Source organism: Phytophthora sojae (assembly GCF_000149755.1).
Source record: "Phytophthora sojae unplaced genomic scaffold PHYSOscaffold_2, whole genome shotgun sequence".
Taxonomy (NCBI): Eukaryota; Oomycota; class Peronosporomycetes; order Peronosporales; family Peronosporaceae; genus Phytophthora; species Phytophthora sojae.
Genome location: NW_009258116.1, coordinates 11447367 through 11474477, shown reverse-complemented (window position 1 = coordinate 11474477; position 27111 = coordinate 11447367). Strand labels below are relative to the sequence as shown.

The 27111-nt window shown below is 51.0% G+C and overlaps 9 protein-coding genes across 9 annotated transcripts; 3 read left to right on the top strand and 6 right to left on the bottom strand.

The window, feature by feature from the left end:
• Nucleotides 1–208: 208 nt before the first annotated feature.
• On the top strand, nt 209–5427 carry PHYSODRAFT_350336 (hypothetical protein; the record flags this gene model as incomplete). Its single annotated transcript, XM_009523445.1, has 7 exons — nt 209–505; nt 590–745; nt 831–1118; nt 1201–1452; nt 1531–3591; nt 3664–4772; nt 4834–5427. 7 exons carry the CDS (start codon nt 209–211, stop codon nt 5294–5296), a joined length of 4626 nt encoding a protein of 1541 aa, XP_009521740.1. The 3' UTR covers nt 5297–5427.
• PHYSODRAFT_327351 (hypothetical protein) lies at nt 5368–7880 on the bottom strand (the record flags this gene model as incomplete). The annotated part of the gene is made up of 6 exons (XM_009523444.1): nt 5368–5719; nt 5787–5868; nt 5930–6169; nt 6238–6384; nt 6474–7737; nt 7812–7880. 6 exons carry the CDS (start codon nt 7878–7880, stop codon nt 5368–5370), a joined length of 2154 nt encoding a protein of 717 aa, XP_009521739.1.
• A 4727-nt stretch (nt 7881–12607) lies between these two features.
• PHYSODRAFT_486471 (hypothetical protein) lies at nt 12608–13586 on the top strand (the record flags this gene model as incomplete). The annotated part of the gene is made up of 2 exons (XM_009523443.1): nt 12608–13240; nt 13551–13586. Coding segments are annotated over 2 exons (669 nt in total), but the record flags the coding sequence as incomplete, so codon positions are not given.
• A 70-nt stretch (nt 13587–13656) lies between these two features.
• Nucleotides 13657–14766, bottom strand: PHYSODRAFT_556004 (hypothetical protein; the record flags this gene model as incomplete). Its single annotated transcript, XM_009523442.1, has 3 exons — nt 13657–13750; nt 13814–13892; nt 13969–14766. Coding segments are annotated over 3 exons (971 nt in total), but the record flags the coding sequence as incomplete, so codon positions are not given.
• Nucleotides 14767–14877: 111 nt separating this feature from the next.
• Nucleotides 14878–15765, bottom strand: PHYSODRAFT_354157 (hypothetical protein). The gene is made up of 3 exons (XM_009523441.1): nt 15543–15765; nt 15361–15461; nt 14878–15241 (listed from the first exon to the last, which is right to left on the bottom strand). The coding sequence occupies exons 1-3, from the start codon at nt 15741–15743 to the stop codon at nt 15166–15168; spliced, it is 378 nt and encodes a 125-aa protein (XP_009521736.1). The 5' UTR covers nt 15744–15765; the 3' UTR covers nt 14878–15165.
• A 298-nt stretch (nt 15766–16063) lies between these two features.
• On the bottom strand, nt 16064–16609 carry PHYSODRAFT_359669 (hypothetical protein; the record flags this gene model as incomplete). The annotated part of the gene is made up of 2 exons (XM_009523440.1): nt 16064–16546; nt 16585–16609. Coding segments are annotated over 2 exons (507 nt in total), but the record flags the coding sequence as incomplete, so codon positions are not given.
• A 2516-nt stretch (nt 16610–19125) lies between these two features.
• Nucleotides 19126–20849, top strand: PHYSODRAFT_478926 (hypothetical protein; the record flags this gene model as incomplete). Its single annotated transcript, XM_009523439.1, is given in 3 exon segments — nt 19126–19742; nt 19771–19775; nt 19792–20849. 3 exon segments carry the CDS (start codon nt 19126–19128, stop codon nt 20847–20849), a joined length of 1680 nt encoding a protein of 559 aa, XP_009521734.1.
• Nucleotides 20850–25818: 4969 nt separating this feature from the next.
• PHYSODRAFT_297713 (hypothetical protein) lies at nt 25819–26187 on the bottom strand (the record flags this gene model as incomplete). Its single annotated transcript, XM_009523438.1, has 1 exon — nt 25819–26187. The coding sequence occupies one exon, from the start codon at nt 26185–26187 to the stop codon at nt 25819–25821; it is 369 nt and encodes a 122-aa protein (XP_009521733.1).
• A 291-nt stretch (nt 26188–26478) lies between these two features.
• PHYSODRAFT_478575 (hypothetical protein) lies at nt 26479–27072 on the bottom strand (the record flags this gene model as incomplete). Its single annotated transcript, XM_009523437.1, has 3 exons — nt 26479–26518; nt 26594–26665; nt 26933–27072. Coding segments are annotated over 3 exons (252 nt in total), but the record flags the coding sequence as incomplete, so codon positions are not given.
• Nucleotides 27073–27111: the final 39 nt, after the last annotated feature.

Here is a 27111-nt window from a genome sequence, read left to right as displayed (position 1 = left end):
AGTTGAACCGGTGTCGGCAACCCCCCGCCAAAAAGTGAGCCAAAGGTGAGCCCGTCAGCGCCACGACCCTAAAAATAGCCGCCCAGATGGTTTTGAAACGGCTTGAGGTGAAGAAGCCCTCTGAAATTAGCGCGCGCTTTTCGAGAAATTCAAGTTTGAATTTTGACCAAAAGTGGCGCCACAAACTTATCTTTCACTTCGGAGGAGGATGGCGTCGGCGGTGGAGCAGCACCGCGACCTCGTGGTCGACGGGGACGTCGCGCAGGCGCTGGACATGTGCCGGCGCCTGCTGCGCACCGACAGCAGCCTGCAGCGCGTGGGGACGGCGCACCTGGTGCTGGAGCGGCTGCGCAGCGGCGGCGCCGACGACTCGAGCGACGACGTGAACGCGCTGCTGCGGCTGCTGGGCAACTACGTGGCGCCCACGCGGGAGCTGACGGAGGAGATCCTGTCGCTGCTGCTCTTCTGCGACCACCGCGTGCTGCTCATCCACCACTTGCCCAAGGTGCGTTGGAGCTGGATGGAGAACTGAAGTGGGTGGAAAAAGATTGTGATCTAAAGCGGCGTTGCGTGTGTGTGCTGCCTGCAGTTGACGTACCAGTCCAAGGAGTGCGTGCAGCTGGTGGTGCAGGCGTACTTGGAGCTGCTGGCGACGGATCGGTCGCTGCTGGTGCCGGTGCTGGGGTCGCTGGCGGAGATGCCGCTGGATAATTGTGAGAAGAACACAGTGGTGGAGGCGGCACAGGTGGGCTGGACGTTCAAGAAGGCACTAAGCTTTAGGGTGACACTGATAGTATCTTGGTGGTGGTTGTTGTTCTGCATCCCTTCAGTCGCTGCTGGATGCGGCGGAGGAAGAGGATATCCCGGCGGTGGTGCAGAGTCTTTTGTCGATGGTAACGAAGTCGTCGGCCCCAAAGGCACTCGCTCGACTGCGAACCGAGTGCAACCGCATCGAATCAGGGACGCTGTCGCTCACGATGGAAGTGATTGGGCGTTATGCGACCGCTGGATCGGTGGCTCTGACAGCACTGCTTCGGCTCATCAGACATGTGGACCCTTTGGCCACGTTTGACGTCGTTTTGTTGACATTCGTAATGGGCAAGTCGGCAGAAAATGAGGTAAATTCTATACTTCCTGTGCTGATCAGTGCGTAGTACGATGGGTACTTTATATTAACGCGTACTTTGTCGTGTCGTGCAGCTGGCAGTAAGGGCGACAACAGCCGTCGCGCAAAGCGGTCGGCTGCACAGTCGCATGATGCGTGAAGCAGCCACGATGCTTGTAAGACCCGAATGGGCCTACTTGCTGCCGTCCTTTGTCCGCTTCTGCAGCTGTGTGCTTGCCGTTTGTTTCCGAGCGTCCACTCAACCAACATTGGCACCAAATTTGATTGCTAGCTCTGTCGATTCATTAATCGTCCTCGTTGAGACCCAAGGCACTGTGCAAGAAGAGGTGAGTCTGAGCTACGTAGGTGCTACTGTATTGATATGCTAACGTTACGTGTAATTCGATATGCGGTTATGTGATCAGGCTTTGATTCTTTTACTGACAATCGCCAGCCAACCAAGGAAGTTGCTACTGCTCGGAAACGCTGATTCAGTGCAACGCACTCGCAGTGGCCTGTGCTGGGATGTGGCTGAAGCGATTGCACGGCGGCTTTCGGAACTTGCGCGGAGAAATGCTGGTGCACTCGCATCGTCGTCTCATTTGCTTCTCGATCATCTGCATGGAATTGCCTCTGCTACCGTGGAGTCGGAATTGGATGAAAAGTATCCCTCGCACATACTCGATCTTCTTTGTTCCACCATGGCATTGCTGACGAAGAGAGAACGGGGCATTTATTCGTTGCTGATGATCACTATCCAAAAGCAACTGGTATCCCGGGTAGGAGCCACAGGCTCAAGCCATGATCAACAACCCTTCAGGCTTCAGAGTGCTCGGTCACAACAAAATCGCGCCAATTCAGTTGAAGTAAAGCAGTTAATGGCAGTTTTTCTGACAGGGCACCTGCTGAAGAACCAAGTTGTCGTGGATTCTCGAGACCGGAAATCATTGGCGAATTGGATGCTACGTCTCCTGACTTCTGCGAATCGTGACGAAACTCTGCTGCATGTAATGCACTTTGTGCGAGATGAAATGAGTCGGACACTGCATACATCGTCAATCGAGCAAGAACGGACACAACTAACCTCGGCGATCTCCCAGGTATTTCGGAAGAAAGGTTTGTGTTGGACTCCACGTGATCAGGCGGTTCAGCGCCTCAAAGATGACAAGACGATGGTACTGGCATTTGACGACATTGATGGCGCGCAGAGGGGCATATCAACTGGCATGGAAGGTTTAAAAACCCCTTTGGTTGTGGATGCCACTGAATTCGTGACTAAAATGCGGTTTGGAATACCCCCACCGTCGTTTGGTGCGATGGATACCCATGATCGCGAAACATTCAAGAAGCTGACAGAGCAGAAGTATTTTATGAAGATCTGCCTCCTGCGGGAGTTATTTCACTGTTATCTGGAATTCGCGCCACCCGCTGAACAAGAAGAAATAGTAGATGCTGGATTTTTGTTCCCCGCAAATTATGATCTATCGCTGGATGATGAAGCTTGCGGTGCTATTGACCCTTCAGCGTTAAACAACACTATCTGGAATATAGTGTGCGCACTGGATATTGCGGTTGCATCGACAAACTTTGCTGCAGAGCGGTACATCTCGACGGTAGCGAGCGCAGATTCGACACGTGACTGCATCAATCAGTATTCGCGGATGGCAGCTCGCTTGCGTATCTGCTTGAAGCAACGTGATCAGCTTGAGCGGACACTAAATCGACAAGCAGTTAATATCAGGAACCACTTAGATCGTCTCGACGACACAGCGAACTCTCGCCAAGCCCAAACTCGAAAGGAAGAACTGGAATGGTTGCTGCTGGAGGTAGAAATTGTTGAGCAAATGCTGAAGGGGCAGCTCCGCCGAGTACAAGGAGAACTTCCCCGAGCTTCGTTGTATGGCTTGGACTTCCGCGTTATCTGTTTGGCCTTCGAGGGGCACCGGACGAATTTTATGGAGCCACCACTGCCGCTATCTTACGAGGTGGAGTTGTTACAAATATTTAATCGGCACTTGCAGCCCGATGCCGTAAGCTCGGCGGGGTTAAATGAAGATAACACTGGATCGAGTTACAGCGGAAACAAGCGGTCGTTGGTCTCACGCAGTGAAGGGCACCAGGCCGTGAAGTGGTTGTGTCATCGAGCAGCGGAGTTAACTCGGTCGATCAGCAATGACGAGTATGATCAAACTGGTAGTGTCGTGGACGAAGATTCCGAAGACGAGTCGGCAAATGCTGCGGCTGCGCAAACGGCGACACGAAACTTGATGGCGTCCAGCCTGGCGTACATATACGATTCTTTCATTACCATATTAGAAGCATGTCGAATCGCAACTGCTGTTGGAGATTCCAGTTGGACCGATAACATGATGAAGCTCCTTGCCAGTGGTGCATGCACCGACGAAGATATGTCGAGCTTTCACAAACCACATGCATGCAACGAAACATTTTTCCGATTCTTGGCCCGGCAAAGCCTTGAATTAACGGTAAGTCCACTCGCATAACCACCTCATATCTTGCATCCAAACTGACCGGTGTCGATGTTGTCTGGCAATCAGGACCCAACGCTTGCTTGTCTGGTGCTTGATGCGCTGGTGTCACTCGTTCTAAATACGAGAAAAAGTCCCTTGATCAGCCAACTTTGCCTGGCTGTGCTGCATCAAACGTTTCCATCGGTGCCGATTCCAAGTCAATTCGAAAACGATTCGGGAATTTTTTTCAGTGGCCTCCCATTACGGTCTCTCCCTAATGCTGTCATTTCTCCGAACAAAGGCCGTGTTTGTTCGTTGGGGAAGTATCGGTGCCCGTCGATAAAATGGCGGCATATTGCGTACCTGGTGGTTGGCTCGTGGACGTACTCGAATTCTGCGTCAGCGGGGTCACACATACTGGCTCAGTACCTAGAGGAAATGCGAACTCTAATCGATGCCGCTGCGCCACGCGATGACAGAAGGAAGAAACTGAAAACGAGCCTGGAAGATAGTGAGGATGAATCGGAAGAGGATGACTTGAATGAGCGCCGTCAAGACGAGCTTGCTGTGGTCGTTGGTGGTAAACACGTCGTGCTAAAAAGCTTGACGAATGAGTCGTTGCCATATTTCATCGAAGCGGTTTTGCTTTGTGCTATCGCTTCGCTGTACCGGGCTGCACCAAGGAAATCTAGCGGGCAAGGCATTGCTGGTTCGAATCCTTTTGCTTACTACTGCCGAGCGATGGACGTGTTTCAGAGTGCGCTGCTGGTTTTCGCACAAGCTGAAGTTTGCGGTTTTAACTTGCCGGTTAAAACGAACTTACTGGTGCTTCGCGGTGGTGCTTTTGCAGCGAAAAGTGCCAAGGTGATCGTAACAAAGTGCATCACGTGGCGCGTCGATCAAAGTGTGGGCGATTCTACTGGTGCATTAGGCCATTTGGGTGTTTTGTTTGGCGCGGCATATGCGATGTCGGCAGCGATGGAGATGGTGACCTCTGCCTTCCAAGAGCGCGTCGTGCTGAAAATGCAGCTCAATGGTGGTAGCCGCAAAAAAGGAGGGTGGGGTAGTGAGTTGCTGGCCAAGACGTACGGTAAGAAGTATAATACCCGTCGATGGATCTCCAAAACCGAGGCGAAGTTGCTTCCGGCCTTTTCTCACGCTATTCAAGAACTTCAGGACTTCTTACAAGACGAAAGGTATGCAACTCGTTAGTTCTGGATGATTTGTTTGTGCTAACGACTCGCTTTGTGCAATCAGTGAGGTGAATAACATCGTCTTACAAGCGGCAAGGGCTGAATGGGAAACAGCAAAAAGTGAATGGAGCGAATATGAGCGTCGGGACGTAATGCTCAGCGACGACAAGCTCGTTTCCGCGTGCCGGACTCTCCAGCCAACCGAATTTACAGCAACGATCCTCAAAGACTGGCGGCCTGCTGTGTCTGTCGACAGAGACGACGATGAGACCGACACTGAGAACGATGACGACCACGAAGGTAGTCAAGAGCTCGACGAGGAATCGCTGTCTGAAGAAGAGGATGAAGATGTCGATGGATTCGTTGTGAAGTCCTACGCCGCGGCATCAACTAATGGCGTCCCAAGCGCTGCTGCTCCTGTATTAGGCGGGCGCAAAAAGCCGGATGTGGAGCTTCACGATAACGAGGACCTGGGATTCCCGACCATCGTCGTCAACTTCAAAAAGCAGAAGAAGCACAAGAGCTAAGGCCTTCTTCACATGGTATTGCAACGATTTTCGACTACTGTATCGTTCTTCTACACGTCCAGTGTTGTGCATTATCCGAGCTTCGACAGCTTTTGTTTCTGACGTGAGCGGAAGATGTCGTGCGCCGGTCGCTTGCTCACCACTCCAGAGGCACCATCGTCGTCGCCGAGTCCGCTATTTTTCTCAGCCTCAGCAGCTTGCTGCTGGAGCTGCTGCTGGTGCTGAAGAGCTAACTGCTGCTGCATTTGTTGTTGCTGCTGCTGAGCCATCTGCTCGATGCGCGAGCGCGGCGGGAAGTCAACGAGCAGCATTGCGCGGAAGATATGCTCCACATCAGCGATTGGCCCATTCCAAGGCAGGTTCAAAGGCAGCATTCCTGCGAACTCCTTCAAGAAGTCGGGTAGCGGAGGGCCCGGAATTTGCCTGCACACACACAGCAAATTAGTTTGTCACTGTAGGTCCACAATACCACTAAGCTTCCGCAATTTACGCGCCTGTCCATGTCGAGTCCAAAGCCCCCTCCGAATCCTGCGCCTCCCATTCCTTCTCCATCTTCAGCTCCATCATCACGGCTAGCTCCAGATGAACCACGGGACGGAGCACGATACATGTCGAGGAAACTTTGGTCGCAACTCGTCGGTGGTCGCAAGTCCAAGAACGAGTAACGGTGAGCGATGCTCAGCAAACCTTTCATCTCAACAAAAGGTTCATCCGGGAACGCCAGCGCTCGTCGGGCTTCTACCTTAGCCACAGCGGCAAGGTCACCGCCGCTAGCAACCATCGTGTGCTCGAACTCCACGTAGCGATCCCAAATCGGGCGCGATACTTCTGCAGGCATGACAGACAACACCTTCTCGAACAAAGACCGCATGTCTGCAACCAAATGACACAGCGTACTCGTAAGATTTGGTTCTGAACACAGAGGCTGATGGAAAACTTACTGTTGTCATCATTTAAGTGACCAAGGAAATCCAAATAGCACAACACATATGCGGGTTCCTGAATGCACTTCTTCAAGCCCAACTCGAAGATCTTCAAGGCGATGTCTTTCCCACTCTCTGAGTTGTCGCTGTAGAACTCCAGTAGCGCTGCATGCACCAACCATAACGGCGAACACAAACACACGCGTCAGCACACCGCAACGGAAAGAACTAACAGAAAAGGATGACAGGCTTACCCGATGCAGCGAAGACGTGGTAGGTGCACGCTCCTTCTCGCTCGTCTTTGCGAGCTCTCTTGAAAATTGCACGAGCCTCGCTCAATCCCTTCGCCCCATACGCACGTCGCGCAAAGCGTTGGTATGTCACATACGCTAGCGCCGACGCGTGATCCTTAAGCAGTTTCTCGTAGATGGCCTTTGCGGCAGGAATATCTCCCCGCAGCTCGTGGTGGTCAGCAAAGGCGAAGTGTAGGTAACTCGAGTCTGGAATCGCCTCAATTGCGCGTTCAAACACACTGGCCGCAGCTTCCGGGTCGTTCACTTGGTTCTCGTAGGACGCGTACTGGTACCACGCCTCCGGGTAGTGCCGCTTCACGCTGACGAAGAGTTCGAGCGTGTAGCGCATGCGCGACTTGAGGCGCAACGCGTCCAATCTCTCCGGGTTGCCCATCTCGAGCGCGAGAATCTTCTGCCAGTTGGCCATGTCCGCCGCATCAGCTCTAGAGCTGGTGGCAGGCACCGCGAGCGCGTTGGCGTTCACCTGATCATAGAGTTTCTTGCGGTCCCTCAAGACCGCGCGCGCGGCGTCGAACTTTGGTCTGAAGACCTTGAAAAAGTTTTGCGCCAGCGCCTCGTTGTTCGGGATGGCGCGCTCGAACTTCTCGTAGTCCCTCCAGATCGTATCCATGCCATTGAGCGGCACCATGACCATGCGGTGGTACAGCTTCCTCACATTCAAAAAGGCCTGCGGGTCCTGCTCCTCCTGCACGAACGTCAAGTACATCTGCCAGATGGGGGCCGCGTGGATGGAGCCGCCCACGCGCTCGATGGCGAGCTCAAAGGCGTCCACCATGAGCTGCCTGGCGGTGGCGATGGCCGCCGCTTCCTTCGAGTCCACGGCCACGTCCAGCTTGACGACCTTGGTGAAGTCCAGGTAGAAGCGCCACAGGTCCACGTTGGGGCAGCGCAGCTGCATGAGCGACTTCTTGATGATCTCCTGCACGCGGTCGTACTGCTTCTCGCGCAGCTCGTGCTCGGCGTAGAGCTTCCACCAGCGGCCGGAGGTCGGGAACAGCTTGAGGAACGCCTCGTAGTGCTCGCGCGCCTCGGCCACGGGCAGCAGCTGCACCTCGTTCATGAGCGCGATCCAGGCGTCGGCGTTCCACGCGTCCTTCTCCACGGCGGCCACGCAGCGCTTGAACTTGGGCGTGCGCTGGCGCTGCAGCTGCGTCAGGTCGGCGTCCTCCTCCTCCTCGTCGGCGTCTTCGTCCATCCACGCCTTCTGCAGAGCGAGTTAGCGGCTGCGAGTTATACGACGGGAAAGAGCAGGCGTTGGAGAAGAGAGTGAGTGCGTACGGGGGGCGCGGGGGTCGGCTGCGGCGCCGCGATGGGCTCGTCCTCCTCGGAGCTGTCGGATCCCGCCATTGTCGATTGACTCGGGCCTCGAGAGTGTGCTTTTTGGCGCCGAATAACGCGAAATTGCGATTGCAATTAAGTTTAAGGGATCTGATTGGTCGAAAAGAAAATCGATCAATCGGATCACTTTGAATTTGAAAGGACGCACTCGGTGACGTTTGGGTCATGGGCAGGAAGGTGGCGCGCGTATGCGGCGCGGCGACGGAGATCTCGCCGAATGGAGAGCGACATACGGCAATTTTTGAGCAAGGTTGGGTACACAGAACGTTGGACGACGCTGTGGTGCTGGTCGGAGCTGGGAATGTGCTGCAGGTGGCGGATGCACAGGCGTTTTGTGCTGGGTCAGTTGAAGTTCGGCGCGTTGTGGAGCTGCCGGGGGATGTCATGCTCACTGGGAGGAATTCGGGGGTGAAGTATAGTGTTGCATTAAGGAGGAAGAAGCAACCAGACGCAGAGGTAGTGAGTGACATTTACATTGTGGATTTTCAGACTGTGGCAATCAAGTCGCTGCCGAATTTGAGCGAGGAGATTGTGGACGCCTTCGTGGATGCAAGTGGGGAGCAGATTGTAGTGGTGGGAGGTGATAGTGGGAAAATTTGGGGGTGGAATCCGTGTGATTGTGATTTCGATGAAGATGAGGATGCCTGGAGGAAATGTGAGTGGAGAGAGGTAACAGGAACAGCGGTGGACTCTCGGTCTGCTGATAGTTGCAGCTGCGGAAAGTTTATCAGTTCAGCGGTAATGGGAAACTGCTTTGCCTACCTACGCGTGACACGATTTTTAAATGGTTCGGTAGTCTTGGAGAAGTGGCTATTTGATGTGGACGCGTGTTGGAGGCCTGTCAGCTTTTCCTCTCGAGAGATAGGAAACTTGGACCCTGGAGCTACTCAGGGGCTCAAAATGCTCACGACGAATACGTGGACGTACGCAATGATAACTGTTGGGAGTATGCTGTACCACGTCCAAATTGGTGGGGACCTGAGAAATAGCTCCGTACAGCGAATTTTGTTGGATCATCAAATCATAGATGGAGCTTGGGTCGACAACGAAATTACTTTTGCGCTGTTGCATGCGAACGGTACGTCAATTTTAAAACTATGGTGAGTACGACGTGTGTTTAATTTGTCCTGTTCCACCTATATATTGGAAACAGGTCAAGTAAGCGTCGGGTGTGTGCACGAGACTGGTTGTATCGAACTTTTGGCGATCGCCACATCCAGTACCATGTCCAAGCGTCTTAGCCTCAGCGCTCTACTAGGGAAGGCGGTTTCGGCAGCATTGCAGGTAAGTTATATTGGTAGACCGGCTGCTGAGTATGGACTTACTAATTCATGCATGCAATGTTAGTTGGTGTGGATTGCCCAGGAAAAGCAGGTAATAATCGATTTTGGGGCGGGTTGTATAGCATTCAAGCTAGTGATCGAAGGTGAAGAACGCCTCGAAGAGCCATCTCGATACAGTGCATTTGCCACCACCTGCAGGAGACGAGTGAGGGCGAGTCTTGACAAGAGTGACTCCGTAAGATACGCAGTTGCTAATTTCGTGTGAATCTTGAGTCTGTACTAGCCAGATATCTTACTGTAGTGTTTTGCTTGCAGGACTTGGACGAATGTACTCAGAGACTTCTGGAGTCCAGATCAACTGCCACATCACATGAAATTCTTGATACCGCCCGAATTGCGTTAAGGCGAAGCTGGGAAACGTTTGAAACTCTGTATTTCACGCTTCTCTCGATCATTCATCAACAACTGGCTGGTGCGTCGGTCAATGCTGGTCAATCCCGAGACCCAATTGATTGTGTCGGCAAAAGCCTTAAATTGATGGAGGTGTTGGTTTCGCTAACGATATCGATGGATGCGAATACCCTTCGCCAAGTTAGCGCTAAAATGCTATCTGCTCACCACGGTTGCGCTAGCGAGGCCGACAGGAAAGTTTACTATCGCAAAGAGATCAGCGCGATCTTGGAACATGTTGGACCATCCGTTTCTGGGGTCTGTGAAAGTGAAGATTGGTGGTCGCATTCAAAGGAGGCAACAACATTTCTTCGCGTATATTTTACTATGATGCTCGATCTCATACAAGAAGTCTACTCGGATGATCCACCTGCTCGGCAACAATCGGTGGGAGCGTCGGATATTTTTTCGGTTTGTCATCTTATCATTGAGCATGATGAATGGTCCGCTGTGTTCGAGCCAGTAAGCCACATCAACCGAAACAGTGGCTCGTTATTGGTGCGCCTAAAACACGTTTTGATGTCATATACACTCATGTGCCGTTGCCTGCAAGTGAACGGAGTTGTAATTGATCTGGGACACTTATTTTCGATCAACCTATCTCCAACTGTACTAAAGCGAAAAGAGCTGATATGCTGCTTTATGAAACCATGGCACCGCGTGCCTGACAAGACTTCAACTGTAGTCGGCCAAAGCAGCAACAGACTTCATGAAATGGTCATGGAAGCTGCCAAGTATGCAACCGAGGCCAACGCACTTCAGTTGATGGTTAAGATTTGCTTGGAAAGCAGAAGCCTATTAGTACACCCATGTTTGCAGATTCTGTGCAAAGCAGCGATTGGTTCGGCAGAAACTAAACCTCCCGATAAGCTGCATTGGATGGCTTGTGAAATATATATCGGCGAGGCTATGGCGATTTTCCAGCGCTTTGGTGCTTTGCGGCAGTTCCGATACCCCATACGAGAGGTGGCCTCTATGGAAAATGGTATTAGTCCGCTTCGCGCTATCGACAACAAATTTAGCGATTACCGTCGTAGGCTATCCGCCGAGGTGGCCAAGACTCCAGAGAATCTGCATGCTGACTGTAAGCAGAGTGCATTGTGGGAGTTTTCAAATCTTGATAAACTGTTGCGCGCTCGTGTTGTCTGTATAATTTCGAGGATTGTTTGGCATCTGGAAGCTATGAGTGAAGGTTTTGGCTACCTAATCCAGCACAGTTTCGGCGTGGATTTATTTGATCCCCGACAACGAAACCTGCTTCCTGAAAATGAAGCAGTTTACGACTGCATTTCGATGGTCCGAAAAGTGATAATGCCAGCCGACGCCGAATTGTGCCTACCTACATTTATACAGCCTCAAGAAGCCCAAGCAACATTAGCGTTCAAGTCGCAGAAGATAGCTCGAACTGTTGTGCTGATAGCGTGGGCACTTTGGATTCGGGAGAAATCTGCAGACTGCAATAGGGGTTATCACACGTTTTGCGATGGTGATCTTGTGGTCAAGAAGGAATCTCTTGGTGCACTTGCTGCCACGTGCGCTCTACACCTGAATGCAGTGGGAATGTTATGCGGTTATCAACATGAACTACTTGGTATTCAATTGACACTTTTGGAAGAAGCAGCAGCAATAAACCCCTGTAAATGCGCTGCTATTATCGCGTGGGGTTTTCCACAGCGCAAGATTCTAACAAGGCAACTGAAACGATACAAAGGTTTGCGTCAAGTCCTTCGTCTAGCTGCTGTGCAAGAACCATTGGATGAGCGTGAGCTCCACTATCAACAAGTCCACAAGCGCATTCATCGAGCTTTTCTTCAACTTCAAGGGATGAACGAAAACACCAAGATCGATGAAATTGACGTTCTAGTGAGCAGCTGCTGTGACCCAGAGTTATTGCAGATTATGGCGGTGCTGACAAGAAGCCCCTATGAAGTCGTTACCAGCAGTCTTGATATTCCAAATTCGCCTGTGCAAGATGACTTGGATACCTTTCCTGAACGCATTGAAGCGGTCCCGCCGGCACACATCCATGCTAAGACTGTTCCAGATTCTATTCCTCATGTGGAGGAAATTCGGAAGCCACAGATATCAGAGAGTCTGATATCGCGCGACAAAGTAATAGCTCTGTTGCAAGCACAAGCAAGGCACTTGGAAGAAAAAATACAAGCGGTGACGTCTGTCAGTACTCTTGAAGAAAAAAAGTTATCAAGATCATCTAGCTCACACGATGATGTTCAGGAGACTGAAAAAGTGGCAGCTCTTCATGCACAACAGACTGTCACTGACCTAGTAGACGCCCAACGGATGGCACGGATCTCTCTTCAGGTTCGCAATTTAAATCGACAAAGGTATCCGTCAGCCCACGATGTGCAACCAAGCCAACAGCCCAAATCTGCTCAGCGGCATGACTCTATACGCAACGCATTAAAGCTTTTCCGGCTCCGGCAGGAAAACGGTGGCCACTTGCGCACTGACCAGGAGGATTCCAACCGATTCGGAGAAAATGGAATCCCCAACACTAGGGAGACGTCCAGAACTGCTTCGACAAGTGATCGGTATACACAAGATTCAACTGTGTTATCGCCACGTGACAAGTCCAGGCACGCCGGTGTAAAACGGAAATCTACAAGGAGTCAACGTAGCGACCAGGATCAAGGCCACGCATCAAAAGAACCTGTGTATCCCTTGCGGTTGGAATACGGGACCGATAGCGCCAGCTTGAAGTTGTTGGGCCGCAGCTCTCAGCAGCGGAACCCTTCGGTGAAAAGACGGCAATTTGTGCATGACAGCGAGCGAGCTAAACCTTGCACATTTCAAGTCAAAGCAAGAGCTGCTCTTTCCACGGTAGAGCCCACGGAAGCTGTTCAACTGAAGAATTGCGGCGCACAGACGAACGACATTGTTGATTCACCGGCCCATCAAGAGAAAGCAGAAATTGGCCCGGAAACGCGGTCGCCGGTGGCGCAAGAATCTACAGAGGACAAGCAGGTGGCTCCCAGCCCAAATTTTCTCAGCTCAAACAGTTCACTAAGTGGAGTGAGTAGTCGATGCCGCGAGACCAAAGATGGCTCAACTCAGGCAAACCGAGTAAGAAGATTACGAGGACCTCCGCCGTTGACTATTGCGGATAAGTTTCCCATTTGGGTCGATCTTGGTGGCTCTGGCAGCGGAGGTGAGAAGAAACACTTCAAGGAAAGGAAACAGTTCCTTCGAGTCGCTCGATTTGGGGGTTTCGATACGACGGATAACAGCGTCAACAATGGTTCGGCAGAAGAATTCCTGCCCATTTCACCCTCGGTTTCGGTCGTGGTGACACCACGAAAGCTAAGCTCAGAAGATGGCAGTGAGGAGAACCAGTCTGACGGCCGGCACTCGCCAACTCTTTCTAGTGTGCAAGCTGAAGAAGATCGTGCCACACAGCAGACAAACGAAGCGGTCAAAGCGAGGTATCGGGCCAGCTACCGACAGCACTACCCTTCTCGCGGACGTTCGAGCAGGACAACTGATGATCAGGACTCTGCGAGTGGGATCGATACCTTGATCGGCTTGCGAGATAATATGCAGCGAATGACGCAGCGCCTCCGAGTCCTGGAGACGTGTGCAAGTTCGATTGATGAGGAGTTCAAGGACTCCCAAAAGGTAGGGTTTGCCAATTACCACGAGATACATTCCCATGCTGAACTTGTGCCTGATATCAACTGTTACGCACAGAGGCTGAGCCGGATAGGGGACAAAACTTCTCAAACGGACGCACTCGACAATATCGACGAAGTCTTGGAAATGACAGATGGCTCTCGGGGCGGAAGAAGACCTAAAGGGGGTCAGCTGTCAAAGAAAGCTTCAAGCGACCTGAATGCCGCCAAGTACGTGCCGCTTCCAAATACTCTTTACGCTAGAATTCCTCTTCTGATTTCAAAGAACTAACGAGTCTATTTGAAAACGTGTAAAGAAAACTCTTGGAGACCATCGAGCAGCTTACAATTAGCGCGAACGACGAGTAAACAAGGTCAGGTTGCTCGCACCTGTCGACTTCAATATAGATCGGATACAGAGGCTCACGCAGCGGCCTGCGCATTCGACTTGGCATTCTCGAGTTTGCTGGCTCGATAAGCGCGTCCATACTGATACCACCGTTTGCTTGTCAGTGACCTGAGCAAAACATTCAAGGGTTAAACCCTGCTATCCATCGCAACCAGTCACAATGGAACGTACCATGCGACCACATCCTTCTCACCCAGGAAGTCAAGAATCCGATGCAGTGCTGCTTGATCTAAGCACCTCCAGCTCAATGCTGTCAGACAGAAGCAAACCGCGTGATCAGCAAAAGCAGTATCAGCCAACACCTGACAATCTTTCGTTGGGCGTACCTTGCAGCTCCCAGCAGAGCTCTTCAATCTGTTCGCCGACTTGGTCCTTCTTCCTGTTGACGCTCTCTTTGGCCTCCTCGTGCTGCCTCAGCTGCGTCTGCAGCTCCTCGATCTGGTGGCGCAGGAAGTCGATCGTCTGCGTCTCCGTCTGCACCTGCGTCTCGAGGCCGTCGTACTCTCCTTCGCGCTGCAGCAGCCTCTGCTCGCGCTCGAGCCTGGCCTTGAGCGCCAGCTGGGTCTTCTCCGCCTCGGACACGGGCAGCGTCTCCTGCTTGAGCTCCACGTGGTACGCGAGCTGCTTGGAGTTGAGCCACGAGAACGAGTTGTCCCAGAGCAGCAGCACCATACCCGGGCCCGAGAGGCTGAGCTGGCCCTGCACCTGCTGCTTCTGGCTCTCGTAGCGCCGCGAGTCCAGCAGCTCGATGAGGCTCCCGTCCGCGCAGATCATCTGCACGCCGAAGTTGACGTCGTAGTCCCTCGTGGAGAACGAGTAGTGCAGCTCTCCCTTGCGCGCGTCCAGCTTGATGGGCAGCTGGAAGCCGCCCGAGGCCGCGATGGGCACCTGCGAGCTCTTCCACTGCAGCTCGTCCACGATCGGGGGCTTCGGAGGGCTCTCGCTCGACAGACGCAGACTGCTGCTGTTGCTGCTGCTCGGTGCGGGGCCGTCGATGGCGGCCAGCAGCTGGATCCACGCGGGCCGAGAGCTCAGCTGCTGGTCGCGCAGCAGCTTCTCCTCCTGCTGCCGCAGCTTGGCGTGCACGCGCTCCATGCGTCGCCCCTTGGCGCGCCGCGTCATCGTAAATGCAAGAGTCAGATTGAAAGTTGAAGGGATAAAGCTGAGGAAATTGCATCCGTAGCCGCATAAATAGTGGTGATTTCAGGGTAAAAGAAGGCTTGGATTGACGATTTAGGGTTTTGAAATTACTGCAATAGCCCACATGCACAATAATTCCGCTGAGCGGCGAAATGGATACATACGATCATGGAGCCGAACGAAGGACAGCGTCAAGGCAAACTAAACTGTTTTGTTTCTCTCTCTCTCCTTAGTGCTGAGGTGGAGCGGACGTCGATCATTCTACGGTGCACACTTGCACGCTTGCACGCACGCCCACTGACCATTGGCAGCAATTTTGATTGGGATGCCGCCACCTCATCCGCTGCACACCCTCCTTCCTGGGTAGACTGCGCATTGCTGCTCTATTGGAACTCTGCCGCGTCATAAATACCAGGCAGCATCGTGTTCACCTTCTCGGCAATGGCCATCACAATACCACTACAGCACATCAAAGCAAACAGCCGTCAGTCGCTCAGCTTCACACTAGCAATAATCGAGCGCAGAGCCTCACAGCTTCCAACTACGTGTCAAGTCTCTCTACTCCTCCCCCTCCTTACCTTCTGTACGCCGTGATGCCCTTGGACTTGAGCCAGAACCAGAAGGCGTCGCAGTGCTGCGCGCAGTTGATCACGCCGTCGTCGTTGTCGTCCGAGTTGGCCTGCACAGAGCGCCCCAACCACAGAGCAGCATGAGCGCCACGCTCTCCTCGCCCTCTATAGTACAACAACTCTAGACGCACCTTGAGCATAAGGAACTTGCCGATGAGCTGGAACGTGTTTTCCACGGCTTCCTCCCCGTCCTTCGCCTCGCCGAGCTTCGTGACCGCCGCCTTGCCGATGCCCGGAACCTCCGTCAGGTCGCCAGTGAGCGGCGCACGCAGGAAATCGGCCAGCGTGTCTTCAGCCACGCGAGACTTCTGCGGGTCGTAGCCGTCAGCCATTGAGTCGCTCTTGATCGGGTCGCTCGAGTCTGCGTTTTCGCGAAATGAAGGGAGTGAAAGTGGATCCACTTTGGCCGCCGTTGATTGGTCGAGAGAAACTAGAAAAACAATGTTTTCTGACGTTGGATTTTACACATGATTGGAATAGGAAAAGAGCGCCTTACAAAGTTGGTTCCTGAAATCCCTTCGGTTAGTATCTCCGCTATCTCGCTGGACGTTATGCCTCGCTTGAATCATACTGTAACCCTTAGGGCATTGGGGCTCATGTCACGATAGGCAGAGAAAGAGACTCTTGCACTAAGCGCCCAGTGCCGAGAGACCGGGACTCTCAACGCGCTTGTTGTTGTCGCCGCGGCCGCCCTTGCATTTGGCAAGCTGCATGTAGCACTCGTTGGGGTATCTCTTGCCGTCCTCGTCGGTCACAGGCATGTACACATCCAGACACGCGTAGTCACATGACTCGGTACTCGATGTTTTGGGGGACCGCGTCGGCGCGGGTGTCGACACGCACTCGCCTTCGGACGCCAGGCTAGTGTTGCCATCCGGGTCGCGATGCCCAGCTTGCCCTCGTTCCCGTACGTCACGTTGTCGGTGCCACATACGGGTGCGTACTTGTCGGGCATAGCATGTCACCGCAAGCGCCACCTTGTAGCCTGGGGCAAACGCGAGCTTCCGGGTGGTAGCTGATGCGGTCATCGATGTGACGATAGCGGCAAGAATAACGAGGCAGATAGCGATCTTCATAGGAGCTGTGGGGCTCGTTGCAGCTTGGAGAGAGACCGGCCAGCAAGCTGGAGGCCGGCCTACAGCATCAGAGCAGGATAGCGTTTTAATAGCTCACAAAGGTCCATTGGACGAGGCCACATGTGGCCCAACCGAACGGTTCCGACGTATCTTCGGATGGGGTTAAATACTCAAAGGCTGCGATTGCGTGAGTGAGATATTTACTACCGGTAGCCTCTACGAGCGATCACGCGCAAAAGAGAGAAAAATGTCATGTTGTTTGTCGCCTCCTTCAGGCGATGTTAGTCTAGGAATTGGCAGCAGAATCGACAAACGCACATTAATGTTTGGAAGTCGCGGTCGTACAGACCCGAACCTGCGCATTATATTTGCTGTACGCTCTCGTTGATTCGGCTGAATCGACAAAAGGTACTTGCGTACTTCGCGGTCCGGGAAGGACAACACGCGTTACTTGTTGCAGTTGCGGCACCACAAGTTGACATTAATTAATTTCACGCAATCTGTGATGGCACTTCATGGCACGAACTTTGTGCACGCTATCATCTGAGAGGAGTCTCTATAGAATCTCCGTCGTGTTTGGGAAAATGACCAAATCGATAGCAGCCGAAGCCGTAAAATAGGTGAGCACAAAGATGTCTATGATTTGTGTACTCCGCAAACATGTTACTGTAGTGATTTTCACAACACACTTACTTAGTTAGTGCTGTTTGCCAACGCGTTTGTATGTTTGCTGCTCTATATCACTAGCAGATCAAATTAATGGCTACTGTTACCCGTTGTCGAGGGGTGATCCTTACTTTTGAGTACAGTTCGCGGACTTTCGAGTAATGAGTAATGTGCTCGGACTTCCGAGTACGTAAGCTTCATTTAAACTCGTGCGCTGCGTCAACTTGAAACCATTGACTAAAATCTAAAGACGTTGCTTGTTGGGATGCCATTCACGAACACAAATAACGTGCTACATACCTTTTAGGGCAATTTATCTTTTGTTTTCTGCCGCTTGGATTTTCTATTAGCTTACTCACTTATAAGTGGATCGATGTGTTATTTTCCCAGATTCATTCACATTGTATCCTCCTCCGGTCTGGTCCAAGGTAGTGGTGATGCCGGACTCCTAAGTCACATTATGCGGAATTACTCAGAAGTCAGTGAAGTGTACTCACAGTTAAGTAGCACCCGTTGTCGACTCCACAATCCATGCACGCACAACGGCGTAGCAAGAGTAACCTACAGTAGTGCTGCTTAGTTTGAAGAGATCATGGTTGGTGTAAAGAAGAAGACTTTCGCGTGCAAGTCAGCTTCCGACAAGTGAAAAGAGCTTCAACTCTTTTGAGTTCAAGATAAATAGTTAAATTCCACAAACATGTAAGCCATATTCACAACACACTAACAAACAGTTTGCAAACTCTGGCGTTAGCTATACAGTTAGTGTTTGTGCGATCATAGACTATGATAGTACCAAGTAGTAGATACTTTTTTCTTTACGGTTTCTGCCCGCAAAACAGGGATATCTAGTCGTGCACGACACATACTTTTCTTCACTAGTAGTAGCTCTAGCAAAGGATTCATCCGGCCTAAACATCAACATTTTTCACGAGCTCATTTCATGGAGCCGGTCAGATTCGGCAACTTTTCACGATGTCACCGTTGAAAGGCTTGTTCTATTCGTTTTTAGAGCGCCCGGGCGTGGGTCGGCGAAGCACCATTCAAGGATGGTAGTTGCCACATTTGCAGTAACCCTGCACTAAGCATGCAGAATGAAATCACCGACGTTCTCACTTTGGTTGTTGTTGTTGTTGTTGTTCTTCTTCTTCTTCTTCTTCTTCTTCTTCTTCTTCTTCTTGTTACGTTTACTCTCGCACTTCGCCGCATTCATGAAGCATTCGTTCTATTACTCGACGCCGTCTTCATCGATAACGGGTTCGTACGATATCCAGCACGCCGAAGAGGGGAAAACAGGTCAATCCTAACAGTTGGTCACGGGTATGATGGCCAAATAGGTCACACATCAGGACGCTAGGTCACATGACCAAACTTACCAGGTCACCCCCCCCACGAGATACTTATGATAGAGAAGGTCAGATGCGCGCACACGCGCATGAGAATGGTAGCGAGATGCATCCACGGAAGCAGTTTCAAAACCAACCTGAAGCTATTTGCGCTTTTCAAAACGGACAAAGGCCACATCGCTAGCCGCCTCTTCAGGACTCATAAACCAAGCTTCCTCAACCAGCACACGGCACTTCCGTCAGCTTCTTCCGTCTATGCGAGCTTGCTCTACACGATGACACGCCGTAGGAACAAAACGACTTCTCCACCGACGATCAACCCATCCTCTCGCCGCTCGAATCGGCAACCACGTCCTTGTTTCTCCCCGCTGAGTCGGCGGAGTATCCGTTCGCGACGTCCGAGCCAGCAAGTCCCCGACGTCCATGAACTGTCCGACAACGGTGTTGTGGGGGCCGACTTGCGTCCGACGCAAGCGTCGTTAGATCTCCTCGATGCTACAGCGGATACGACTAGCATGCGTGCGCAGGCTTCGTATGCATCTGTAGAGGCGCCTTGCCTGGACAACATGGCAAGGTCGCGGACGTCAACGACGATGCTACTCGATCCCTCGGGCTCCACAGTGCCAGAGATGCTGTTGTCACAACCGGCGGACGGCGGCCACCTGCGGGAAGAAGCTGGAGGAGCTAATGGTGCCCCAACGGGTTGTACGAACGCGACGGTGGGACGGACCCGGGCGACGTCAAAGAAGCGAGATGGACATACGAAGGTGTACTACCAGGGTTTCTCGTACGCTCGGGCGAACATTACGAGCGTCAAGATCTCGTATCGTTGTAGCTCGTATCGACAGAAATGCAAGGCGCGATTTGTGTACATGGCTGCCACGGCATCGTTCGACTTCAGTGAACTCGTCCCCCACAACTGTCGATCGGGCGCTGCACTTCAAAGCAGGTCCGCTCAAGCTGATGGGAGCCCCTGTGAAGATGTGAGCGAGACTGTACTAAAGGAGGTCGACCAGCTCGCTGTTGAAACGAATATGACCCAACGGGATATCTGGCTGCACGTTATGGAGAAATTCTACATGCAGTCGGGGCCTCCGGTCCGTGGGGTATCCAAGAACGCGGTTGAAAATCGAGTGAGGTATGCTCGAGGAAAAGAAACCGGTGGCAACCGCAATCGATCTGTTGAGCTCCCTCTTATGTCAAAAGTGAGAGGATCCATGCAGGGATTTTTTCAGTTCCAGTACTCGTGGCACGATGATATGAAGGCAAAAAAGACTCGGTCGGTGTCGATCGAGTTTTGGAAAAAGACTCGGTCGGTGTTGATCGAGTTTTGGCATGGGCGCATCCTGAGCTGCGCAATCTGCTGCGCTTCGAGAACCTGTCGTGGTTCCTTGACGGCACGTTTCGGTGTGCTCCTGCTGGATACAAACAGTGCGTGACAATTATGGTCCACGATCCATCTACCGATCTTTACATCCCTGCTATCTTCACGGTAGCCATCTCCATGCAGAAGGAGCATTGTATCAAGCTGTTGCGCTGTATCGAGGACTGCGTCGGTCGGAAGTTGACTCCTAAGGAAGTCGTGTGTGATTTCGAGGCCGCTCTCATCGGCGCAATACGAGCATACTTCCCCGACATCCGTATCATCGGATGTTTGTTTCATTTTAAACAAGCGTGTCGCCGAAAGCTGAAGGAGTACCAGATACCAAGAGACGAAGCCAAGCTAGCAATGGCCCCAAATGTCTTTGACATTTTGACGGTGATCGACCCAAGTAAAATCGAAGTTCAAGGGATTGCGTGGGTCAAGGCCAAGATTAAAAAAGTTTGTGAGGCGAAGCATGTGACGTACTCTCGCAGAAAGTGGCGTAAGGTTTGGGATTACTTCCGACGGACTTGGCTAGAAATGTTTCCGCCAACGTATTGGAACGTGTTCGGCATGCGTCGTGACATTGTTAGTAGAACTAACAACCCTCTCAAGCGCTTCCACCGGCATCTGAACGGGAAGATCAAAGCTCCACACCCTGCCATGAGCAGCTTCGTCGACACGCTAGAAGGTATTTCTCGCGAATATGTGGCGCAGCGTGTTGCTATCCAGTCCGGACTCGCCAGGCCACCTCAACGGAAACGTTTCCAGCTTCCGCGTGCGCCGCAGTTGCCTGAGGTCGGCGACATCGTGGATTCGGAGGAAAGCGAAGACGAAGACGAGCAGCCTACCATCGCCACGGATGACCCGGCATCCTGCTCAAGTGCGCCGGGTTCAGAGGACGACGTTGCTGAGATGGATCACGATACGGCAGACTACAGTCCAGATAACTCATTTGACTACGACGGCGATGCATCAGCAATTGTATAATGGTGCGGAAGTCGCTATCGTTCAGGATGGCGTTGCAGCAGAATCGATATAATACATTTACTTTGCTTCTAGATCGTTTGTGAATTACATGTGACCTCATTCCTAAGGATTTGACACGTGACCAAAATGTAGGATTGACCTAAAAATCCGGCTACCCAGCACGCGACACCGCACTCACCATCTTCAATGCTGTCCGATGCATTGAGCGAAGGGTTCGCCGTCAACACTAGCGTGGACCCGCACTCGCCATTTGACACCTAGACGACTTCATCGTCGGTTAGGCAGGACTCGAGGCGCAGGTAGCACTCGTTGAGGTACGTCTCATTATTGGAGCCGCACACAGGTTTGTGCACATCCTGGCATTTGAGGCTGCACTCTTCGTCGATGGCAGCGGTCGATACCGCGACTGCAACCACTGCGAGAACAAGGCCGAGGGCGAACTTCATCGTGCTTGGTGGCTTGAGGTGGTGTATGGAAGTGCGGAGCTCGATGCGAATCGAAGAATGCGTCAGGGGCAGGAGCGCCAAAAGGAGGAAGGCCCTACACTTCGGGACATGCGATCCGTAGGCGAGGCTGCAGCAGAGCGCAGTATCGGGTGTACACCTTTTCAACTTCAAAACAGCAAAAGGTAAGTTCAAAACTGCACGAGCAGAGACCAGGCTAGCTTCGTACATTTATACACAGCTCATTGGTTGGCACGTAGCCAATAGGTAAATTGTACTCTATAATCGTATACGATGATAGATATCATTCAGTTTGTAATATACATTTATAGAGTATTGTTGTTTTGATGTTACCTTTTGCTGTTTGAACTTACAATTTGCAGTTTTGAAGTTGAAAATGTGTAGTTAGCCGACTAAACCGCAACAAATAAATAAATACACTTCAAAAGCCTAGTTCCCCAAATGCTACAGTCATGATTGCTCAGGTCCGTATCCAACCGGAAACCCGCCATTTGCTGTACCTGAGCAATCTATCCGATGATTTAAAGCAGTGATCTGTGAGAAAACTGCAAAAGACGCATACTGGACGAGGTTTTCTGCAAAAGACGCACACTCGGCAAAAAACGCATACTGAGTTTCTGATAACACGGCGGTATCAGATAACACAGCATACTCGACTCGAGTAAATGCAAAGTATATGTATTGGCAAGGATACTACTTCTGAGGTTCGCAACACTTCGTGTAAGGGGATTGGCCAGTTTAGTAGAGCAAACTGAATTTTTGACTTTGAAAAGCATTTTCTTGATAACTACTAATCTTTAGGAGATAAAACGTGTACACAATGAAAGCCCTAGATTTGCTCTAACGCGTGCACCAATCCAGACACAGTTAGCAGCTATGAAAGTGCTATTGTAGCGCGCCAAAGAAAATATACCTACAGTATGCTGCGATCAGTTTAGTAGAGCGGAATAATACTGGTCTTCGTATCGAACTACCCTATGGAAACGCGTGGTAAGAGTTTTATAGCCAACCAAAGCACGTATTTCATTATTTCTGCAATATTACTGGTTCTACTACAGACAACGACTTACAAAGCCGGCAGACACAAAAAGCCGGCAGACGAAGTCAAGCAACATGAGCAAACCAGCCAATCAGATTCAATCAAATGACTTCATCTTTGTATACCATCTGGTTTTGTGTACTTTATATGCTTTCGTGTGTACTTTATGCAACACACCGTGTGTTTTATGACAGTTTTACAGATTTGACGGGAGGTAATTTATCGTTGTTTGTATATAGGAGGATGGCATTAAGCATGCCGGCTTTGTAAGTCGTTGTCTGTAAACTGGTCAATTCTACTAAACTGGCCAAAACCCTTAATGATCATTGCTGCAGAGGTGTCGTCACTGCGATGCCGCCTGATGCCGTTGGGGGAGACGCCACGGCAACTTCCTTTCGCGGGTTCTTGCATGTTTTCTTGATGTGGCCGGAAAGACCGCAGTTCGTACACTTCTGAGCTCTAGTAGGCCTATTCTCGCCCGCGCTCGGTAGTCTCTTCCAGAGGCGGAGCCAGCCTTAAAAATATGGGGGGGGCATAGATTTTTTTTAAAGTAAAATCCACAACCTACATTTCGATTCTTCTTTTTGTCATCGCTTTAAACTTTTCGAGGACCGAGTCTTTGTCGATGCTGTTTGTAAGATCACGCTCGATAGCCAAAACCATCAGGTTTGACATCCAAAGATCTCCCATTGTTGTTCTGAGCCGCGTCTTAATTCTTTTCATGGCTGAGAAAGACCTCTCCGTAGTAGCAGTTGTTACAGGCAGCACACACACCAAGTTAATAATCCGGTGCAAGGTCGGGAACAGCTCGTTGTTATCGGTCCCGACGAGTTGGATGCATAGTTGTTGCGTTGTCTTCAAATTTTGGAACCTTTTGTCGATCTTTGCCAAATTACGAAACCGAGTGGCCTCTTCTCGAAGGTCGTCCAGCTCATCGGTGAAATCATCGGGATAAAATGTTTTAGCCAGCTCAACAACTTTAGTAGCGCTCCAATTCTTGAAATTATCACGTGAACTGAGCGATCCGCACAATTCCATGAGACTAAGAACTTCTCCACTAAATCGTGAATCCATTTCAGAAATCAGGTCACGAAGGAGACAGTTGTATACTTCGTCACGATAGTGAGCTTCTTGTGTAGGCTGGACACCATCCCTGGAGGAGTCCGCTCCTGGAATTCCAGCCCTGCCACACCCCCGACTTCTCATTACGCGTCGTTTCTACACGTCATTTTTGTCAGGAATGAGAGGGGTGCCGTCAACTTGTATTGATTTGCAAACGTTGACCGATGAGTTCCAAATCGATTCAAAACTTGGCGAGTTCCCAGTCAAAGAACTATCATCGAGCATTGCTTATAGTTCTTTGGATACCTACTTCGTCATATTCACAGCTGACACGATACCGACGTCATCTTTCTGCAAAAATTGGGACAGCCAATTTGTTTTTCCCAAAACTGCAGTGAGAATCTCCATATCAAATACGAATTCGAAAGTCCACATCTTCTCTAAAATTCCTGACGCCTCAGCGCGTTTGTGGGGGTCCACACCATCGACCACTACACGCTCTAACACACTTGTAATTGGGGCCCAAAGCATCTTGACTTTTCTTAACGCGCGAATGTGGCAATTCCACCTTGTTTTGCTAAGACCCTCGGTAGAAGTTGGTTGATTTAAACCTCTACCAGATTCTAGATGTCCTTGATCAAGCATTTTTTCCAATTCCACAGCGGCTTCGTCAAGACATTGATCTTTCCTTTTACACGAAGCACTTACAGTAGTGTGAATCCCTTGCACGGTGTCGAAGCATTGCACCACCGAGACCGTGTTCATAGTCACTGCAACTAGGACGAGATTAAGTCGATGCGCGAAACAGTGAACATAGTAGGCGTAAGGACACTGGGAGCGTAGACGTCGCTGAAGACCAGGAATGTCACCCGACATGTTGGACGCACCATCATATCACTGGCCTCTACAGTTCGCCAAAAGCAATCCCCACTTCTCTAACTGCGTTATCAAACCATCGTACAGTGTCTCCGCATTCGTATCGCGAACATGGACAGTTCCAAAAAATCTTTCTCTAATAGTCCCCGTTGCAGCGCACACAAAACGAATTACGACAGCCATGTGCTCTTTCTTCGCCATGCAGCTTGCTTCATCCACCAGAACAGAAAAATATCCATCTGCAATCTCGACCTCCATAATATGCTTTCGAACAACATCAGCCGCACATTCGATCAGTTCACGTTGAATTTGTGGCGATGTGTACACAGCGTTTTCCCCAGCTAAGGACATTGCGCGAGAAAACGATGGCGCGTGTTGTGCCATGAACTGAACAATCTCAAGAAAATGGCCTTTATTTTGTGACGTATCCTGTGCATTGTAAAAAAACGTCGGCCCAGTGATGTCATTTCTTACATAAAAATTAAACCGCTCGTATACCTTTTCGTCGCTGCCCCGAAATGCAATTTCCTGTTTTGCTAGGAGAAGGCAGATCTCCAGAAAAAATGTCAGGCGCTCCCGGTTTTGTTGTCGTTCACCAATCTTTTGAGAATTCAGAGCCACACCAACGTCATTCTGACAGGATCTCCGATTGTCGAAATTGATCAGAGCTGAGTGGTGCTTCGAGCTGGTTTTTGTCCCAACATGTTTTGCAAATCCGTCTTTTGTAGTGGCCTTTTTCCAGTTCCTATAGCCCGTTGTAGGTTGTGCATACACTGTGAGCTCGCTTTGCTACGTCATTACTTCTCGGCTGAGGTAGCAGCATAAGCAGTACACCGCGTCCATCGAAGGAGAGTATTCGAGCCATGATTTTTTTTCAAACCACTGGGCCCGAAAAGCACTCATGTATCCACCGATGTCACGGGCCGGATATTGCTTGAGTTGCGGTTGGTAAGGACCGAGGCGAACGTATGATTGTATAACGTCACGCAGTAGCTGAGGATCGGCAATCAGTTGCTTAACGAAAAATAAATTTGGTGGTCTGTGAGCAGGATCCCGCCTAACAAAGTCTCCAGCGGAACATTCTTCAGCTCTATCAGGAATTTTGTTGAGCGAACACCATTCCAACGCTGCTTGCCCTTGTTTTTTGCGCAGCGTTACAGGTTGGGGTCGTGGCCCAGGATCTGATTCAATACTGCGGACCTTGTCAAAGTCTTCGGGCTCTTGACGGGGCTTCTTCACAAAGAAGGTCGTGATTGCCGGCTGCTTCCTCTTTCTTTCCATGTTATTATCAACTAAGCGGAGGAACAGTGTGAACTTCATGCATGTGCCGCCTAAATAAAACAAATCTAAAAAAAATCGAAACGCCTTCGCCGAAAAATGGGGGGGGGGGAATGAGACCCCCCCCCCCCCCCCCATTTTGGCCCTGGCTCCGCCCCAGGTCTCTTCGCGCGCGTCCTCCCCGGCTTGATTTCTTTTCTCTTGGCGGGTAATAGAGACGTTCGCGTAAGCTCTCCTGTTGCCGGAATCTTTACGGATGCCGTTCCGAACGCTTTGGAGTAGCTGGAGACCATGTAGCACGAACCAAAACGCGAGAACACTGTCGAGTCGAGTCGGCCTGTGACAAGACCGCTATCATGTGCTTACACGGGATTTGGTGTTGGTCCATAAAAGCACACGTGCACCGGTTCCCTTCGAGATCCACAGTCCGACGGAGAGGTGGGCTCTGCCCTACCCTGTACACCGAGGCTTGCTTGCCCTTAATCGTCATGGTCACATTGTAGTTTCCCATTTCAGCAAGCTGAGAGCTGTAAATCTTATCTGCTGCCGGAGTTACCTTCATCCCCTTAGCGACCCAGGTCTCACTATTAAGGTGGCGCTTGTGCAACTCTTTTGTCATGCTTTCTAATACTCCATCAAAAAAAACCGTAGGGGTCTTTATGACGGAGATCTTGGATGAGGGTCTTTGCGTTCACACTCTCCACGAAATTCGTAGAGCGCCACCCGTACAACGGCTGGTTGTCAATGGCCTTGAATAGCGCCCAGCGTTCAGGAAGGATACGGCGGAGTGCAGTCTCCACTTCTTCTCCACACTCATTCCGAATTAAAACAAGTCTGCCTTCATACAGCTCCTCCCACTTGCTCTCTTGTAGTTCCCACACCAATTTTTTGTTGGCCTGAGAGAACGATTTCAACGAAGTAGGTTTCTTATGATGTGGAGCGTGCAGTACCTACTCACGCAATTTCAGATAGAAAACAGTTTTCAGTACGTGATTCCGCCCCATTCACGTACATACAAGTCGTACCGAACGTTGAGGTTGTAGGTGGCGGTAATAGAGCGGAATGCATCACTGCGATCGCAAAAGATAGGGTAATCGCTCAATGTTGTAGCTGGTGCTACACTGTGTAGCCGTTGCTGGGGTCTGGCCCAGCAACACCAACACTCTGCAGAAGATGAACAGCTGCAGCAAGTAAGGACGGTTGCTCAACTGATGAAGTATGGACTGTTATGCAGACGCAGCAAGTACGGACGGTTTGTGCCACCAGAGTGGTCACCTCCAAGAGCATGCATAGGACAAGAGCAGCTAGTGCAAACTAAGGAACTGCTCAATACACATCACTTCTACATTTCCTTTGGAAGCGACACAACACTGAACGTTAACCCGGCGTCGCGCAGACACTCCACAAACCACGAATAGTTAACCACGTCTTCTGCGTTTAAGAGGGCAACAGCGATCGTAATGTTGTTCAGATTGCCGTCTCGACCAACAATTAGCATTTGCACCCATTGTGAAGTCGATTTTTGGAGTGAGCACAGTCAATA

Excerpts from the sequence above, each read along its gene's own strand:
- PHYSODRAFT_354157 (XM_009523441.1), bottom strand. The coding sequence starts at position 15,743 with ATGGCTGACGGCTACGACCCGCAGAAGTCTCGCGTGGCTGAAGACACG. Across the intron at positions 15,462-15,542 it reads GCAAGTTCCTTATGCTCAAG|GCCAACTCGGACGACAACGA; the intron begins GTGCGTCTAGAG and ends CGCTCTGTGCAG. Across the intron at positions 15,242-15,360 it reads GGCATCACGGCGTACAGAAG|TGGTATTGTGATGGCCATTG; the intron begins GTAAGGAGGGGG and ends GATGTGCTGTAG.